This window comes from Molothrus ater, chromosome 8 (genome assembly GCF_012460135.2).
Source record: "Molothrus ater isolate BHLD 08-10-18 breed brown headed cowbird chromosome 8, BPBGC_Mater_1.1, whole genome shotgun sequence".
Taxonomy (NCBI): domain Eukaryota; kingdom Metazoa; phylum Chordata; class Aves; order Passeriformes; family Icteridae; genus Molothrus; species Molothrus ater.
In genome coordinates, this window is record NC_050485.2 from 12,918,107 (window position 1) to 12,938,128 (window position 20,022).

Sequence of the window (20,022 nt, forward strand, 5' to 3'; positions counted from 1 at the left end):
CTTGTTTAAAATGTTTTCTAGAAAAAGAAGCAGCTGTTACTCTCCACATTATGCTGTTCTTAATGGGGCCTGTGCCAGGGACTGAGGGAGGAAGGCTGGCAGTTATATATGACCTGGTGAGTGTAAAACTGTTATTCTGAGATTTGGATTTTCCAATTCTTTCCAGTGCCAAACATTGCTTTTGCTTACACACCAGCACACGAGCATGTATTTCAGTTCTCTCTCTTGATTTAACTATGTGGTTTATTTTTTTCTTTGGACTCAAAATTGTCTAAGTACAAGATAATATTTTATTATGATGTGGATAAAACCACTTCCTAATAACTGCCATTTCTGATGTACACAGTGCCTCTGACCAAGTCTGGTTTTACTGAGGTCTCAGCCTAAAGCTGGGCAGATATGAACAATGATTTCCTTGCACAAACACACAAAGTGTGAGTGGTGGCAGCATGGAAGTTGTAAATGAAACCTTTGGAAAGCTATACAGCACTGAGGCATTGGCTTCCCTCCCTTAGGACCCACCAAAGAGCAGCTTGGAGGGAAGTAAGAAACTCTAGATTTGAAAAGAAATGTCACCTGGGTGACCTGTAACTTAGTGTCCTTGACAGTTTCATGGCAATTGTGTTAGATATCTCTTAACTGTACTAGCACTGCAATTGTATCTTACCTATCCCTTCCTTCCACCCATATAAAAGAAAAAAATCAAAGCTGAAAGCTAGTTTTTCCTTCCTGTGGTAATTGTGGTGTGTTTTAAAGCACTGTGAACAGGTTTGGTAGTGGCAAGGGCTTTGAAAGAATGTTTGACATGGGCTGAAATCTGCAGCATAAGTCCCCAAAGATCCTTTTTCTATAGCTGGCTGCTTGTTTGGGAGTGTTTTACAGGGATAGCAATTCAGTGCTTCATGTACTTCTGTCATGCAACAGCTTGGTGAATTTTTTTCCAACTTCTTGACCAAATGGTCCCAGCAGTCCTTTCACCCGTGCAGCGTGGTCTAAGTGTCAGTCACAGATCAAGCCTTGTTTGTGAGGAACTGAATTCATGTCAAGACTTGAACTCATCAGTCTGGACCCCCAGATACCCAAGAGCCAAAGGAATTGGCATTTTCACTGCTATAAAGTTCCATTTCCTGCCCACCATTGCAGCTCAGCTGTGTTGTGAACAGAGTGGTAACTCCCCCTGCCTTCCCCCTGCCCATCAAGGCACCAGTGAACTTGGCCTGAAGGTAACTTGGCTGCAGGGCTGCAAGTGCTGGCAGCAGCTGAGTGCATTCCTTCCTCATCTCCCCTGGCAGCAGCGTGCTGCTGGGCTGTGGCCACTTGTAGCACATGGCACCACCACAGCCTGCATATCCACACCTGGAAAAGAAAGAATAAAAGGGGTCTGTGTGTGAGAAACTGGAAAAAATGGTGAATCTGGAGCTTCATCAGTACTGGTGAACTCAAGAGAACATGGGCCTGCCTGCCATGCCAGCGTCGGGAAGGCTCCACCAGCACAGCTTAGACTTTCCGGGATCCCAGAAGACTATTTGAGCATTTATTTTAACTCTCCCACATAAATCTGATTGTAGTATTTCTCATGATATCCTGTGGGAAGAGTTAGGTCACAGCTTGGGTTAGATTTCCTGACATGACTGTTCTCTGTCTTGGAGATTAAGATTTTGTGTGCTCTCAGTAGAAAGAAGAGGGTACTGAGGGCCCACTCATACCTGGAAATAGATACCTGGCTCATCTCCAGGCAGTCTGGAGACTGCACTCCATCAGGAATATATTTGAGATGAGAGGAACCACAAAAGGACCTCTGCCCCATCCCTGCTGCATCTGAAACTGTGTCTCTGCCTTTGTTAGTGCTCTCTCAGGGCAAAGAAAGATTCAGATGGAGTTTATATACACACATAGATATATATTTCTATGTAGATATATAAACCCCATATATATAAAAATAGATATAACAGATATCTATATAGATATAGCTAAGTGTTGCTACAGTCCTTCCCCTAGATGGTGTTTTCTGTTCTTTATGATCTAGATACCTGCATTTTTCTGCTGCAGGGACTTGTGCCAAGAGAAGACCCACACAAGCTGAGCTGTCTCCTCTGTGCCTCAGACTCCTTGGTGCTGCCTGAAAGGATCCCTGCAGAGACCCCAAACCTGGCACCCCTTTCCTGCTGCTCAGCCATGGGCCCTGCAGCTGGTGGGGATCATGCTCCACAGCTAAGCAATAAGTAACTAAAGCTTCAGGAGTCCTGCTAACAGAGCGTCACCCAAGCATAATCCAGGCCCTGACTCAAATTGACAAGGACAGGTTGGGCTCTGAAATAATCTCTTTAAATAGCAGCAGCCATCTCTTTCCAAGGCACTTCCCCCCCAGCCTGCCCTGAGAGCTGCTTACAGCACATTGCCGGCTATTTCCCACCCTGGCAGTGCAGGGCTGACACTTCTCCCAGGCAAGTGTGTCCCCTGCCAGCAGTGTCCCAGCTTTGCTTTGCACCAGGAGTTACCATGAATTTTGCAGCACAGTTTATCTACTTCAGGGTCTTAAAAAACAGAAGTCCCAGGGAGCGCTACAGGGAAGACGAAGACTACGATCCTTTCTGGCAAAGGTTGGAGAATATTGCTGTCTGACTTAGAGCTAGAGTGCTCCTTTATCCCCCTCAGGGCTCATGGTCAGCCCTCGGGGTCCCTCCAGGGCCTGGCCCACGGACATGACAACCCCTGGACCCCTCCTGCCTCCTTATGCTGTCGTAGTTGGAGTTTTGCTTCGCCTCGTTGTTTATTTAGTCGCTGTGCTGTATAGGTAATGCTTTCTTTTTCCTTTCCGTAATTCTTTAAAAAAATCAAACCAAATAAAAAATCTGGAAAATTGTAATTTTCCATAATCTCCCAGGGTTCTGTGGATATGGGTTGCTCTTGGAGTTATCCACTGGAAGTGGTGGAGATTTTAATATTTTTAGCCCACAGAGTCCAGCTTTTTTATTTCTTCAAGAGCATGGTATCAAAAATAACCCTAGACAGGCCAGTGGACTGCTGAAAATTTATCTTGGGATAGACCATGTCAGATCCTGTTATTACAATTGTGTGGTTGTCTTTGTTATGGTGCTTATGGTGATCTTGAATTCCTGTTTTCAGACTTGGATGGTGCAGATGGAATTTAAGAGTCATCTAGTGTCCTTGTGTAGCGAGAGCTGAAGCTGTGCACACACATGGCATGGTGGTGTTGTGCAACCTCATTCTTAACCTTTTCCATAGTTTGTTTTTCTCTCCATTTTACTATCTGGACACCACTATTGAGATCATGCTCTGGTTTTGCCAGATGTGCTACAAACAAGGAACAGTTCTCATTTCCTGCATCTCCTTGTCACAGATGTTGTTAATGTTTAAGATATAAATTGTTTCAGTGGGCCTGATGCTGTTCATAAAAGGGAAGACAAGGTCTTCTGCACTGTAAAAAGGGCTTGCCCAAAGTCACCCATGATACGACCTGTTCTGCAGTGCACTGTGGATCTCCTTTCAGCACAGGACCACTCTTTGCTCTCTTTTGAGTTATGTTATTAGTTCCTAATTGGAAGTGAATTATGGAGATGTGTTAGTCGCCTCAAGACTCAAAATACATTCAACTTAGGAAAAGTTTAATTGCTTAATGAGTTTTAGCTGCCAAACTCTGTGCAGTGTTGGATAGCTATAATTTGACTTTCACAGCTGAGAATGTCTTATAAGAACTTCTGAGAGGGATGGGTCTGTTGGAGGGACAGTTGGTTACCTCTGCTTCAACACTTCCATCATGGGTGGCCTTGTAAATTCCTCTTGCTTTCAGATTGCTTTTCCTAGTGTTTTCTATTTAGCAGCTGACACCCAGTTGCCATTGCCAGCAGTAAGCAATGACATGTGCAGAGTGTGTACAGAAGAATGGCAATAGATTATGACCACAGATGAAGGCATATATAGTGCTGGGCTCAGGCTCTGGTAAATCTGACTTGCCAGAAGTAAGGAGAGATTTTATCAGAGGTGATAATACAGCTTGGTTGTTTGCTGCATGGGCTTGAGCTTTCTTTGTGTGTGTTGCTGGTGCAGCATCACACAGTTTGTCAGGCCTGTATATGATGAGTGAGGCTTTAAAGGCCTGCTCAGTCTCAAGGCTTGGTTATTATGTAGCTATCTCTGCTGGATGGGCACAGTGCTTACACTTTTGTCCCCAGCATGGTTACTATGCCCCTACCTCCTTGTCTTTAAGACACTCTGATAAATAGCCCTGCGGAAGTCTTAGGCAAGCCCCTGGAACTGCGTGTCCCAGTTTCCATCAATAAAGTTGAGCTAATATTTGCTGAACTTGTCCTTCTGTTTAGGGGAAGGTGGTGGTGATCGCTATATGATTTAGGAGCAATCACTTTGCATAGGCTTTAGATATATAAAGGTCAGATATGCATTTTATATTTCCATCCTGTATGTGCCACTAGTTGGAGTGATACAGTCTCAAATGGGTGTTTCTAAATACTAGCATTACACAAAATACTGATAATTCAAGTCAATATCAAAATAATGATAATTCAAGACAGTCATATTTAGAGTACAGTATTGTCTTTGATCTGTTTTGAATTTATTGTCAAAGAGAGAATTTTCAAGTTTATTGTGCTCTTTCCCTGTGCCTGCAGGAGTTTTTCACCCTGTAGTGGTGTGCAGGGCACTCAGACACTATTGAGTGCATAACCTGGAATTTCTGGTAGTGAAGATGACATTTGTTATGATCCTTCTTGATACTTTTATCTCAGCAAGCCTCTATTTTTCTAACATTTTTCTTTCATAAAGTCACACTTGCACAAGTTGCTGAGATGCTTTAAAGAATTGCTGCTATTGCAGTATTTGGATGTATTTGGGAATGGGTAAAAAGGTAGAAGAGGAGTTGAGATGGAACAGGAATGTTTATGAGCTACTGGAAAAGGGGATTGCAACAAACAAGGAAAGTATCAGAGGGGTCTGGGAGGCTCAGGTGGAGAGAAGGGTCAGAGGAGACAGCACTGGGACATGGAATTAGAAGGATTAATGGAGCTGGAGAGGTTCTGGGTAAAAGGGATTTGGATGAGGTAAAGGGCCTTCTCTGTCATAACCCAGGATTGCCTCTTTCTCACTCCTGTAAGAGGAAATCCCAGCCCCAGCCACTTGCAGTCGTAAGCCAGGCACATTGCACCTGCAGCAAGCTGCTCACCCTGCCTTGCCCCCTGTACCTGGCCCATCTCTGCTCAACACTGAGGAAAGAGGCAGAAGTGCCTTCAAATGGGGTCACCTTTTCCCTTTATAACTATTCCGAACTTGCAGGTGTAAGATCTGAGCCCAGTTACCTGAAAGCAGATGACAAATCTGTCTAAAGCTGTTGTTTACCAATGTCCCTTGGTTAGTGTGCTCCAGGAAAGTCTTCAGGGAGCTTGAAGGTGATGGCAGCATGTAGCTATGACCTTAAGAAACCCCAAACCCCAAAACATTAAAAAAGGACAAAATTAAAATCCACATGTATGGAAGAAGATGTGCATATGAGTTTGAAGTGGTATTCAAGGTTAACATTTTGTGACTGCTCAACTGCACATTTTGCAACACTGTCAGTCCCTCTTTATAGTGAATGTGTATCGCTGTGAATGCAGATGACAAAAACTGCTGTAGAAATGACAAAGAAAGGCTGAGTTTTCAGTCTCATATTAAAATTAGTTTTCTTTTGTGGCAGTTGAATTTCCATCTGTTAACTGGTACATGGGAATGTATGTCCATAATTTCAACTTCGTGTCTGCCTCAAAATGTGCTGTTGTGACTCATTTTGCAAGTGTTAAAAGCTGCCAAATGGGCCAACCTGCTGGCATTGGGTACATCTGCAGTCAGCACTGGGTCAGGCCAAAGGGCAGTCCTCCTCTGTGTCCTCTCTCTAGGGCTGGCCAGTAACAGAACTGGGAGAAAAATGAAAGCCACCCAAGACACTTTCTCTCACATGCTTTCATGGAGCTTGCTCAGGGCTTCCTGAATCACAGATTAATTCTTGAACAATGTGCGTGTTGGTCCTACTTCCATTTAGTTGTGCATCCTTTTAGGAGCCTGTTTACATCGTTGTTCTTTGTAGAGTCCTCCTGCAATGAGTTCTGTGAGCTAATTATTTTCTCTAAGAAGGGAAATTTTAAATTTTCTACCTCATACTTTAATACCATCTCCCCCTAACATTTATACTGGGCAGAATGGTGAATAGTCTTTCACACTTTGCTATTCCCTGGACATGCATGATTTTGTAGATTTTGTTCCTTCAGTTTTAGAAGCTGAGGATATCCAGTGCATCACTTTAATCTGTTTAGTCTGCTTTGTGGGTCCTGAGGGAGGCAATCTGAAGTGCTTCACCATGGGGACATGGAACTGTCCATCATTGCACACTTGGACACTTTTCTGTCTAAAAAAGGCAACAGTTGTGGTCTTTAGGTATAGCATGCATTATTGCCTTTCATGTTCCCAAAATTATTTTTTTTTCTGGTTTTATTATTTTCGTAGTTTGTTAATATTGCTATTTTTGAATTTTTTTCCCTAGTGCTGTTTAACTTGATGACTATTATCAGTATGTTCAAGAAAACTAACTGGAAATAGAAAAATGATTCATTCCAAGTTGTTGCTTTTTATTATTGTAGGAGTACATTTTGGTACACACTGTTTTTGCATTGACTTTGAGATTTGAAAATATGTAAAGCTATCTCCTTAAACAAATGATATTTTTTCCTGTGCCTTAATTGTTTATGGAAAGTCTGCACATGGATCTTCTCTTTTTTTTCCAGTTATGCTGAGCAGCTGTTCTTGAAAAAGTAGGTTTATAAACTGTATTTTCATGTTTGCTTTTACTAATCACTTTAAAGGTAAAATGTTGGAATTTATAACCACATAACAAAGCTTGCCAGCTGGGTGTTTGTTTTATGTCTGGAAATAAACAGACCTTTTAATGAAAACTTGTGACAAGCTCCAAAAAAGGAAAAGCTCCATTTGAAAGGAGCAGTGCTTTATATGCTGAGGTTTGGATTTATATTGGCTCAGATCTTCAGCTGGTGGACATGGCTGCTGGAGTAGGGGCTGGATTCTGTGACTGTGCTAGAGAAGTCACGAGCTGTGTTTGTGTGAGCACTTGCATGCTTTGCTGCCTGTAAAAGAAATCCATCTAGATCTTTGCCAAGCATGTGGAATGCTTTGGAGGCAAGAAATACTTTTGACCCAACAGGGCCATTAGTTGTCCATTTGTGCTATGTGATCAAACCTCAGCCCGCTGTTTACCTTGAGAGTTTGAGAGCTCTAGGAGGGTCTGTGGCACATCCAGGTGGGCTCAGTATGGGAAATGTAATTTTCTAATGTAAATGAGAAATGTGGGTGTAGAAGAAGAATCAAAGTTATTCTGAAATAAATACACACAATACATATATATATACACGATAGAATGGTGTCCCCTTGATGAAGAGGCTGCTGACTTTTCAGACGCAAATGTATGAGAGTTTTTGTATTAAGTATTGGGATAGTAATAATTCAGATGCGCTCTAAACCTAACTCAAGCCTGAAAAGCCTATACATATTTTACAGCTGTTTGATTTCTGTTCCTCCTTTCCAATGGGCACAATGGAGTCCTGAGCTGATACTCACTGGTCATGGGAGTGGTACTGCACATCAAGGACTGAGAATCTGATTTACTTCCTTCCTTTTTTCCTGCCAAAGAAAGGGAAACCTAAGACTAGCCAAAAAAGCAATGTACCAGTTCAGTCTATTTGCAGATACAAATATTTGATGGCCCTAGTGTGATGAGGCATTACCATGCATTTCTACTTTCTCATAGAATTCTGCTTCGTTGATAAACTACTTGTGGTCATCTTTGGCTGGATGTTTTTATAGACTTTTTGATTGCAACAGATGCAATGAAAAATGAGAATTGTTCTTCCATTTGAAATGCCAGTTGGATAAAAAATTTGACCCATAAACTCACAAATTTGTTATCTGCCTTTTTTTTTTTACCCTACATAGACTCTTTTAAACCATTTCCAGTGTAAGAACATAATTCACAGCTAATGCTTGCCAGACATTTTAGACAGTACGCTCAGAAATAAGACATATCTGTTCTTCCTTTTGGAGTGGTTATGGGAGTCTGTGATATGGAAAACATTTTTTCAGAAGGGAGAGGCATGGATTGAACTTTACTGTGGCCTCCTGGGTGCTGCTGCTGCTGTTGTTTTCTGGGGGCTGTGCTCTAACAAGTTCACAGGGAGGCAGTCTGATCTGGTTCTCAGCTTTGCATTAAGCAGACTAATATGCACCCGAGCTAACACTGGAAGCTTAACATCTTTATGAAGTGTTCCAGCTGTCTAACCCCAATGGGGCAGAGATGCAGAAAAGTATGGAACAGAGCTCCTTGATAAGTTACTTGGTTTGAAGCAGAATGTCTGGTGTTAGGCTGTATCAGCTGTAAGATACAGTATTGGGAAAATACTTTAGATCACAAGTTTCGACATAAAGAAGTTACAAATGTGTATATACTTTATTTATCTTAGAAAATCAGTGTTCTCATTAGAGAGAGGATCTTGCTACAAAAATTTTCTCCTGTGAAGATATACAGAATGATTGATGCTGTGGTATATTACTTGATTCTAATAATACAACATTTTACGTTGCCCATACTGTTATGTGAATTCCTCAGTGGAAAAATTGGAAGTGTAATAGGAGCCAGAGCTACTGGCACAGATTATTGATACCATTAAGGAAATGGATGATGCCCAAAGTGGGCAATTGCTCAAAAAACAGATGTTTCTAAATATTTAAAAATTCTTTTGGTAGTTGCTGCAAAGCAGATTAAGTTGATCACTGCTGTAAAATGTACTTTAGCCAGTCCTGTTGATGGATAGCTGCAAAACTTAGACCCAAATTATTTTAGAAAAAAGGTAAATATTTTTGTTGGGGATAATGCTGGAATGTCTGACATGATTTAACACATTTGGTTTTAGAAAACCATTTCAGCCAAATAGATTAATAATGAGTCATGCAGAGGAGCTTGTACCATCTGTCTAATCACAGTCACAAACCAGGGGTCAGCTCTTCTCCAAATCACTGCTCTTCTGCTTAATGCTCCCTTTCCCCACAATAATCTCCCAATTCCTAGAATTCCTAGAAGTTTTGCATGTATCTGTTAGTAGGACTGCAGAATCCTGCACTACAGTACATCGTTCCTTGTGGACTGAACGCTGTGGAACATAGAGTCAGGCAGTCGAAGGTAGCAAATCCTGCAATTTTTTCTAGCAGTGTGTCACTTGTATGTTTCTTGGGGAAGGAGATTTTTGTGCCATCATTTCTGCCATATCTGCACAGATATTTGCCCATTAAATGTTAACCCACAGATCAGAAGATCTTTAGCTTCTGATCTGACCTTCTTTAGCTCTGTAGGAGGATGTAATTATTATACCTTATCAAAGTAATTTCCTTCCCATCACGAGGCAGTTGATGGCTGTCAAGAGTATGCAAGTATGCAAGGGCAGAGAGCACATGTACAACATAGTGGCATTTGTTACTGCTATTAATAGTTTATGGGAATGGTCTGCAGCAGCTCCTTGCCTTTTTTGAAAAAGATATAATTGTGTACAACTCCAGTTATTTCAAAATTTTTGGAAGCACTGAACTAGAATCATTGCTGGTTGAATACTGAGTACTAAGGAAGGTCTTGCTGTCCAGACAGCACAAATTATAGATTTCTTCTTTTCTTGGCTAGGACAGTTTCACAGTTTGCCCACATGTTGAGTTATTTGTGGCTTTTCTAATAGCTGGAAGGTGACAGTATCTTTCAGTGCACCTGCAGGTAGGTATAATGTCAGTAGCAACTCACTCTGCCTGTTTGAGGCTTGCAAAGAGCAACCAAGATGTGCATCCTTCTAAAATGCTAAATATCAAGCCTTCAATCATCCAAGCCTTCCTAACAAGTTTCTTTTATTTGTTTTCAGGGATGACAATAAAATAAAGAAACAAGATATCCCAGCAGTTTGTGATCTTCACTGCTGTAAGGATGTCCCTGTAAGAAATGGCCTTATTGGGCAGAAGCCACCCTCTATCAACCCCGAGAGACTGAAGGATTTCGGTGAGGAGGATTACCTGAACGGGGATGTGAAGACGTGGGAAATGAAGATAGTGAGCCGGAATGAGGAGTTACTCAGGGATGCCCTTTCCTGCATCCCTCAGCCAAGCAGTAGGACCAGCCTGGCAAGCTGTAGCAGGCTGATTCGGTTTGAAGACATTAGTGCAGCAGCCTTCAAAATCCAGTGTGGTGTTCAGAAAACCCCCTGCATGGTAGGGAATCTTTATGGGTTTGTATTTTCTCTGTTTCTTTTTATTTTCCTTATGAAAGTCGATCAGAAATGAAGAAAGGGTATGTGTGAATTGCAGCAGATAGATCTGTGTGAGAAGACTCATGTTCATATTAATTGTATTTAACTGTCAATAATAATTTTCTTCTTATCTGTTTATACTAACCTAAATCCTCAAAGATGGCAGTGACCTGTAAACAAAGGATAAACCACATTAGGCATAGACTTAATGCACTCTGGTATTATGCTCCCAGTGAAAAACTCCTGCTATAAGGAACCTGAGTTGGAGGTGGCAGACTACAGTGATTGGGTAAGCACTCTTGTGGAAGGGTCTGGTTTGGACCCAGCCCTCATATTTGGAGGGTTTGAAGGCACAGATTTGCCTTCTGTCAGGCCAGCCAGGAAGGGCTGGCTATGTTCTGTAGCCAGGTATTTCTGCCACAGGTGTCTTCAGCAAAATAAGGATGCACACAAACACGTGCACCTGTCATTGGTGTAGAAATGACTGAGATACCCCATCAATGTGCAATATCTGCTAAAGCACAAGAGAAGTACAATGGCAAGCTGTGCTGTATTTCTGTACTTTTTCATGGTGTTTTTCTACCATTGGGAGCTCTTCAAGCAGGCTACTCTGGGTTCTCTGGGTAATCTCTTTTCCTTTTGGTGGGTGAAAAGAGGGTCTTTGCCAAATGGCAATTCCTAGCAGCAGTGCCGAATCACAGTCTCAATGAATCCTTGTGGATTGTTTTTCTGGCATGCACAGGGTAAGAACCTTGCAATCTGCTTGGGGTTAGCAGTCCCTGGAGTGAAGTGGATGGGTCCTCAAAGTTCTCCTTGTTCCCATATGCCACCTGCTGATGCAGAGACATCATAACTACTTCCAGTGTGGGTTTTTTAGCCTAGCATTCCCAAAATGAGGACAGCTGTGCTTTTTGTAGCACATTACTGAAGTATCTCTTGTGTCAAAGGACATGGCACAAGACAGTTTGGGGCTGTAAGGTGGCACAAAAGATTTAGCTGGAATGCAGGGAAGTTTTGGCTAGGGTAGAGTCAATTTTCTTCACAGTAGCTGGTATGGGGCTGTGTTCTGGATTTGTGATGAAAATATTGTTGATAAGACAGAGATGTTTTTGTTACTGCTGAGCAGCTCCTACACAGAGTCAAGATGTTTTCTCTTCCTCACTCCATCCCACCAGTGAGAAGACTGGGGATGTACAAGGAGTTGGGAGGGGAGACAGCTGGAGCTGCTGACCCCAGCTGACCAAAGGGACATCCTATACCATATGACACCTTGCTCAGCAATAAAATTAGGGAGAAAGTTGGCTGGGGGCCTGTGGCTCTGGGCCTGGTTGTTGGTGAGCAATTGTTTTCAATTGCATAAGCTGTCTTTCTTGGGTCTTATTTATCTTTGTTGTTATCCTTTTAATTACATTGTTGTTATTTATTTATTTATTTATTCTTAGTAAGTGTTCTTATCCCGACCCATGAGATTTCTCACTTTTACCCTTCCAATTCTCATCTCGCCCAGAGCACAGGGGCAGGGAAATGAGCAAGTGGTAGGATGATATTTAGTTGCCAGCTGAGGTTAAACCATGACACCCCTCAACTTTCTCCTGGTTGTCCCTGGCAGGTTTATGCAACCCAGTTGTATCCCCTTTCTGCATTTACTGTTTCAAGCTAAACAGTCTCACTTTAGTCTTTTTTTATGAACTATGCTTTTAAAGTTATCAGAATACTGGAAAACCTATACCCATGTCAAAACCTGTATATTTTACTGTGAAAATAGCCCATGACTGTTGTTATTCAAAGTCATGTTCCTGCAGAAGTTATTAATGCATTTCATGCACTGTTTCAAAAGCACAGAGTGGTGTCAAGAAAAACACAGAAAACCTTTATTTTAACTCATTGTGTAGAGGTAAGAGTCCCTTTCAGAGATATTTGTTTAGATTAAAAAGTGAGTGTGACTATAATCCATTTGGTTAATTGAAGGGAGAAGCACTTTGCAGAGGGCGATTCCTGATCTGCCGGCAAAACCATGGATGGAGCATGGAGGAGCATGGTTCCTTAGGCAGGAGTTGGCCTTGGAGCTGAGATATGGCATCATGAGGGAATTGTAACATGTCCAAGAGGTAGTAAGCATAAGCAAACTAGGAACTGCCATCAAGCTGGACACCTGGTTTGGCTACTGGTGAAGGAGCTGTGAGGGTTGTGTTGTGTCAGCTTTGTGGATGCCAGAGGGAAGCTCTGCTGTGTCCTGTACCTTAGACATGGTATCTGTAGTCCTTAGATAAGATCACAGTGACTCAAAGGAAATCTTACAGGCTGGTTCAATGAGTCTTAGGAGGTTACACATGAGGTCAGTTCAACTGCAAATAGCACTGATGCCTGCTTTGTTAGAAGTAGTTGCTATATTTAGGCTACATGAAAAAATCCTCTGTTAAAGGAAGATAAAAAGGAAAACCTAAAGAATTAAAATCCTGACTATCAAAATTAAAGATAAATATCAATCTAAAGTACACCACCCCTGTGGAAAGAGTGTCTTAATGACATAGTTTTAAATGTAGGAAGCTTAGCAACTTTATTATGCACAGGATTAATTTCCTTAAATCCTTTTTCTGATTGTTTGCTCTAGAATCCAAGACTCTCTACAAAAACAAGCATGGTATGTGAAGCACTAGCAGCATTTATTTTATGGTGTTGTTCTATTTTGCATAGGCATTCTCCATAGATGAGGATGTTTAGGATATAACACAACTATTATCCTATTAGTGTGCTAAGCACTTTCCATTGTTTCAGTTTCTGCAGCCAGATTTGCAAAGGAGCAGCAAGTGGTAGCTCCTATGTCAGGATTTTCAGAAGCAAAACAGAGAATCTGGCCCCACCTATGGGTGAGGAACTTAAACATATGCTTGGAAATCCACTAGAAAGCCTTGAAGTGTTCACCTGAAACATGTAGTTTAACTGCATACTTTAAAGCAAGTGTCTGCTTCAGACATATATAGTTTATATAAAGTTACCTGGAAAGTCCTGCAGTCTGAAAGCCGTGTCAGTGCCTATTAGTGTGTACACTATACATTGTATGTATGAAACTGCCAGATATTGCTTGAGAGAAATATTTTGTCATGCTGGTTTTGGATCTGTCTCGCTTCATGACTTATCTTAAATGAGGACTTGATCCCCTAAATCACCAGGGCCTCATTTGCTTTGGCAGCCAATAGAGGAGATGGAGCCAATTCTGAAATAGAGCTGCAGTAAGCCTGGGGAGCTGGCACCCACAGGCTTACTGCTGCTTTATTTCACAAGTTAGCTTGTGTAAAACTCTGAATTTAATGAATATGGTAATAGGAAATTAATATGTTTATAGATGTTGATGGGAGTGTCTTATTATAAAGCTTAACAAATATTTGCCATTAAAATTTTTTAAAAATCATGCACTTGGGCAGTGCATCACATGTAATGTGCTTGCTAATTCCCCTCAGCTCAGGCATCATTTCTGTTCCAAACACTAAGCTTTTCCAAACAGCTGCTGCTTACACTTGCAGTCCTGGGAAATTGTTTTTTATTGTTTCCATTTTTCTTTGAGTAAGAAATGTCTTTGCTAATATTCTACTGGCCTTAGGATGCAAAATAGACAACACTCAGTAGGAAATTAGTGGCAGAAACCATAGCAGAGCCATAGCGGGGCTCAAGGAGGTATTTTCTGATGGCCTTTGTATCTATGAGATGATGAACTTACTTTTTGGGTAGTCAATATCCAGTTCTGGCAAGTGCTGCATGTGTGGGTTTTGAGATAATTGAAAATATTTATTTTAATGCCTGTGTTTGAACAGTAAGATCCAAAGCAAGTGCTATTTTCAGAGTTCTTAATGGTATGTGGTACATAGTTCACTGCTGTGAGTTTGAAAATCACTTCCATAAAGCAGAAGGACCTGGTAGGTAACAATACTCTGTTGTGAATGAAGAACCAGAAGATGAATTTTGCTTTTTAGAGCTCATATATAGGTGTAGAATTCATGCCTCAACAGGCTGCTGATGAGGTGTGGAAGTTTTTTCTTAGCAGTAGATATATTGACATAATATTATTGATCTGCTCCAGTATTCTAGGCTATCCAAGCAGTATGGAATGGACATCTACCTGAAGAAGGAGTTCCTCCAGTACACAGGGTCTGTGAAGGAACGAGGTGTACTTTACCTTCTGATGTCATTGCCTCAGGTATAGCAAAATGTCAGCATTCAAAAAGAAGTAGAGTAGCTCTGCTTCATGAAAATGGAGCAGACTTGAAGATAAAGTTACCTCTAATCTCCATGGAATCACAGTGTTCCTTGTCTTTAGAATCATTGTACTGAACACAGCATGTGAACAGAGATAGGTCTGAATGTAAAATAATACTTTATTTACAATTGGCTGATCTGCTGATGAAATTCTTAATGTTTGAAACAAAAGCTTGCAAAATGGAAACATCAGCATTTTCTTGTGGCATTAAGATGCAAGTGTTTTTATGTGTACTGTAGTTCTGATGTGTTGAAACCGCCAAACTGATGAGCAATGATGAAATTGAATTACAATGAGTGATGACAAAGATCTAGATCACCAATTGATTTTGTAATGAATTTCAGTTTTCTTACATGAATAGCTTGTTTATCATTTGTCATAGGAGATTATTGCCATTGTCATAGGAGTCTCTGCAGTAATTGTTAAAATAGGCATGAGACAGCAGCCCAGAGAAGTGGTTATTCCTGCCTTTCGTAATAATATAAATGAAATCTTCTATTAAAAGGAAGGAGAAATTAAATAATTTCATACAGGCAGAGCAGAGATATAAGCTCTGAGGGACCTATCAGCTCTTCTGTGATCATTTGGAGTTTTTCAGCTCTTTTCCATGGAACAAGAATTGAACCTAGAGGAGTACAGGCACAGGGATTGATCTTGTACTGTTTTAGATTTGCGTGTAAATCCTGAGATCACACCAGCCATGCCATGCATACAATTCAATCAGCTAGTAAAGGGAAAAAAGGAAGCCAGACCATTAGAATGATCCAGGATCATATGGGACAGCTATGTGACCCTGTCCAATGAGCAATAACAACCCTGTTTTCAGGAGCAGCAAAGAAAAGGGGTGATCGTGGCCTCGGACAGTAACTTCTCCATGGCTGTCGCTCACCACGCCTCCGAGCTCCGTGTGCCCGTGTTTGTGATCCTGTGCACCAGCACGGCCCCAGCCCGGGTGAGGATGTGCCGCGAGTACGGCGCCATGGTCATCTCCTACGGCGCCACGGCCAAGGACTCCCAGCTGCACGCGCGGAGGCTGGCACAGGAGAACGGCTACCTCTACCTGGAAGAGTGAGTGACAGCCAGGTGCATGAGAGAGAGCTCATGAGATGCCTGCTCAGCTCTGCAAAAAACAGTTTCATTAAAATCACAGCTCATGCAAACGCTCCTCTTACCTGGAACATGGACTGTTACGTGTTCCCAGGCACAAATCACGTCTTTCTGTAACATTTGACCACACTTCTCTGCCCCTCAATTAGGCAAGCTCTGATTTCTGTGAGCTAATATGATAGAGACTGTAGTTTAATTCTTTAGTAACTCTATCAGAAAGAATTTAGGCTGGTGTTCATTTCTGGTCTCTCTGAAGTTAGGTGGGTAAAAGCTAATCTTTAATGCAAATTGTTCAGTGGGAAAATGTGGAGCAAGAAGAGGTTAATGCTCTAAGATTTTCACATATCTGGTGTGAGGAACAACACTGATACTGTCTTGAAAAACAGTGATTAAGAGTCTATTTCACACATATGTTTAAAGTAGCTAAGGATGAGCAGAAATCTAAATTTGAACTATTTGAGGTCACTGGTCAAAGCAGATTTAACAAAAACATAAATAAGACGGGCAAAAAGTCTTAGAACTCCTACCTTTTCCCTTTTCTCTTTAATCTGTAGCCTCTTATGCATTCCCCCTCTGCCCCTGCCCCTTTTCTTTTTTTACCTTTCTTCAAGAAAGATTTCCAAAAGCACAGAGGGGCGAATCATTAACAGTGGTCCCTCTGAACCCTGAGCTGGAATGTTATTGTCCCCCTGCCACTGCTGCTTCTGTGCAGGCTTCATCCCACTCCTGGTGTTTGTATGGCATCTCCTGCAGGGAGTGCCTGTTCCCCTCCAGCTCCCAGGCACTGCTGCCTCAACCACAGTAATGGTGAGGGGTGCTGCCTGGGAAGAAGATCCCAGAATGAGCAGAACAGAGCAAGTCCTCAGTGCTTTCCCACCTGGTGTATTGGGAAGGCAGTACTACAGACTGTACTGTTCAATTCCTCTGGTAGCTCTGCCAGCAGCCAGTGACACATGGGGCTGGTTCGTGGGCCTGGTCTGCCACCATGGCCACAGTCTTGTCCCAGACTGGGATTTTCAGTGGGGAATGAGGTGCCCTGAATCCCAATGAATTTTAAACACTTTTAAGCTCCTTTGAAAACCACAGTTTTCCATAACTTGGTGATTTCCAAATTTCTGTCAGCCATTTTTCAATTGATGTGTTAACCTCTAGCTGGCTTGCATCAACTATCACGTTCACACAAAAGAACTAAATTATTTCATTGTAATTTGATTTTAATCTTCCCCTTAAAAAATGATTTCAGTTACATAAGGTAGATATTCTCCAGGGACAATGCATGTGTAATACTTCAGCAACCAACACTGAGGAATTCTAAATATACCCACTACCATTCATAAGACTAATGCACTCTGATTTATTTCAGGTTTCAGGTTACAATAAGCAAGTTTTTCAATCTGTGACTGTGTTTAATTAAAACCTCACAGATGAAATTTTTCACTAAAAAAAAAAAAAGGAAGAAACCCCCCACTTCAATTGTGAGGCTTTTCATAATGGGATAGCCGAAAAATATTTTGTTAGGTGTAGACCTGGAGAGGTTTCCCAGTGTAATGTGTGCCTTTATGGATAGCCAGTCTCTCCAGTGTGGGTCTGACACACATTCTTGTCACTTGCCAAAGCTGTGTGTGAAGTACTAGCTGAGATCCCAAGTGTTGGAATGGAACTTCCACAATGTCATTGTATTTTAGTTTAATTCTAGCTTGGATACAATCCCAAGCAATTTGATCTCTGGGTCTCCTCACCCAGGAATTCCTTTTGCCCTTCCTGAGGCACAAGGGTTGGGTACGTGACTGGGCTGGGCTGTGCCTGCAGCTGGCTGTGTCACTGTCAGCTCTTCCCATTGCTGGGTGCAATTAAAATTCTGTGTCATGAAAATGACCATGCAAGAACTCAAGTAGATGGAGGACACTTTTTACTCAGTTGCAACTTCCTGGGGAATCCCAGGAAGGAAATGTGATTTTTCAAATTGGAATTCAATCATTTAGTCTGCCTAATTGCTGCCTAGGTGCCATGAAATTTTTACTAACTACACGGGCTCAGGACATCATTATAAATGCAATGTGACTATTGCCAATAACTAACTCAGTACCTCTGTGAGGGTGTGAGAAACATTCCTTTGTCAATCAGGGAGGAAAGGGTGCTGCAGATTGAATTACACACCTTCCATCCTTGAGAGCCCATTTTTTTTCTTGTGTAACTCCATACCTAAATGCTGATCAAACCTGATTATTTCTGATCTGGTTAGTCTGTTACTCTATCCAACAGACTGAGTTCTTTCCTTGGAACAGATAGGAACAGAGCCTTCCAGCTGCCACACCAAAACTTCATTGGAAAACTAAAGCCTGACAGCCTATCTTTGATTGCTGATGTATCACACATTTCAGAAGGCAAATATCCAAGTTTCTGGCTCTGGCTCAAAAATGCTTGTGTCAGTCTACAGTCTAGATATATCTGCCCTCTTCCTTCATTTTGCCTCAATGGCATATGATATATTTTTTACTTTCAAAAAGCAAAAGTAACCAGTCACAATGCAAAGAAATTCACCCATTTTATTATAAAAGCTGATGGCTGATCAGTGAACTGATATTTCAATGGATGTTAGCAAGGAAAACATGATGATCTGAAATACTGATTCAAATTGATAACAGCTCTCCATGCTCAGAGCAGTCTCATTTGGACAGTTTTCAGTTGTTAGAGAGGCTTTATTCCTTCAGTGAATATTCCAGGCCTTCATTTGTTTTTGCATGTCCCCTTGTACCCCATGTAACTATGGCAGGGGCAGCTCCACAAACTTGGATCTGAATCTTATTTGGGAATAAGTCTCCAGAACTGTTCAGGAGGCCAGTGATATATTTTGTCACATATAAGGAGGAGGAGAGAGCTCCTTCAGTATCTTGATAAGGACAGTAAACACAAGGATGGATTCAGTTACTCATTCCACTCTGATTTCTTGCCTTTGTCTTTGGCTGTGCTACAGGAGTGGATGTTCATTAATCCTATCCTTTCTTATGTAGTTATACAGACCCTTGCCCTGAAGAATTTTCTGTGAGGTAACTTCTCAAGGGCCTTGGTCTCCTCCTTGCAGGAATTCTGTGCTCCTACACTGAGCCTCTCTGTGCCTGTCTAACAGGTACAGTAATAAAAACAATTTCCCAGTACCCAAACATCCTTGGATCAAGTAAATCAAGTACAGCCATTGGATCTGCAATTCTGTTTGCCAGAAAAAGCAGAATGTACCAAGAGAGAGCTCACATATATTTTCATACATGTAGGTCTACATTTACATCATTGCTAACTTGTAAATAAAATGCAAACTAGCTTTTAGAAGTAGATCCAAGTCAGTCATGACTGTATAGTGCAGTTTTCTTCAAATTTTTTGATGCTGCTTGTCCCTATTATTTATACTACATTTGCCTGAAAGTATTTTACCAGTAAATATTTTGGCATAACTAAATGCTTTGCTTAATGGAAAGGTATCAGATATTGGCCATGGACTGTGGAAAGACAACTCTAGCAATCTCTTTGATATTTGTGAGGCTGAACACACTGCTTAAATCTCATGAAAATTTCCATTCATCACAAGCACTAAATCCACTGATAAGTAAAGAGGGGATTTCTTTTTGAGGCTTTGCTTTAGACTGCAGCATCTAAAATTTATGAAGCTGAAGGAAGTGATGGCAATGGAAATATGATTCTCCCTGCCAGTTCTGTAAATCCCTGATAGCAATGGGAGTTAAGTCCTCTTCAATCTGAAGACTCTTTGAGGGACTTTTTTACAGCACAGATTTTCTCCCAGTAGGGCACAATTTTTCTCCCAGTAGGCAGCAGCAGGCTGTGGTCCACCTGATGGCACCGTCCTGCTGCATCACCTCCTCCCCTCGTGTGCTGCTGATTTATCTCACATTTATCTTTTTCTGCTGAACAATGTCGTGAAAGTAGTAGATGGAATTATTATTCCTGCACTGACCCCTGCTGATGTGTGCCCTTCCTTCCCCCAGGGAGGACAGTGCTGTGTACCTGTCAGGCCTGGGGACCGTGGGGCTGGAGATGTACGAGCAGGTGCCAAAGCTGGACGCGGTGATTTTCCCTGCAGGAGGCCACTGTGGCTTGCTGGCAGGGTCAGCTGCTGCACTCAAACACCTCAACCCACATATTTCTGTAATTGTAAGTTGCCTTTCACCTATTAAGCATTGTGTTTGGGTGGCTTTCACCACAGCTGTTTACAAAAGACACTGGTATCTAGTGACACTTGCAGAGACTGCCTGTGCTGGGGACAGGAACTCTCTGATCCCGTGGGCTTTGCCTCAGAGAAGA

General features: G+C 41.8%; 1 protein-coding gene across 3 annotated transcripts in view; it reads left to right on the forward strand.

The window, feature by feature from the left end:
* The window catches only part of LOC118688404 (L-threonine dehydratase catabolic TdcB-like), a 34,492-nt gene continuing 14,470 nt past the window's right edge, over nt 1–20,022 (forward strand). The window contains exons 1-6 of one of the 3 annotated variants that reach the window (XM_036385931.1): nt 2,301–2,600; nt 6,789–6,815; nt 9,972–10,314; nt 14,428–14,544; nt 15,431–15,672; nt 19,707–19,872. In XM_036385931.1, the coding sequence (XP_036241824.1) occupies nt 2,500–2,600; nt 6,789–6,815; nt 9,972–10,314; nt 14,428–14,544; nt 15,431–15,672; nt 19,707–19,872 (996 nt within the window). In that variant the 5' untranslated portion in view covers nt 2,301–2,499. Of the gene's footprint in view, nt 117–2,300; nt 2,795–6,788; nt 6,816–9,971; nt 10,315–14,427; nt 14,545–15,430; nt 15,673–19,706; nt 19,873–20,022 lie in introns of those variants that run through there. The other 2 variants (XM_036385929.1, XM_036385932.2) reach the window with 2 other exon arrangements.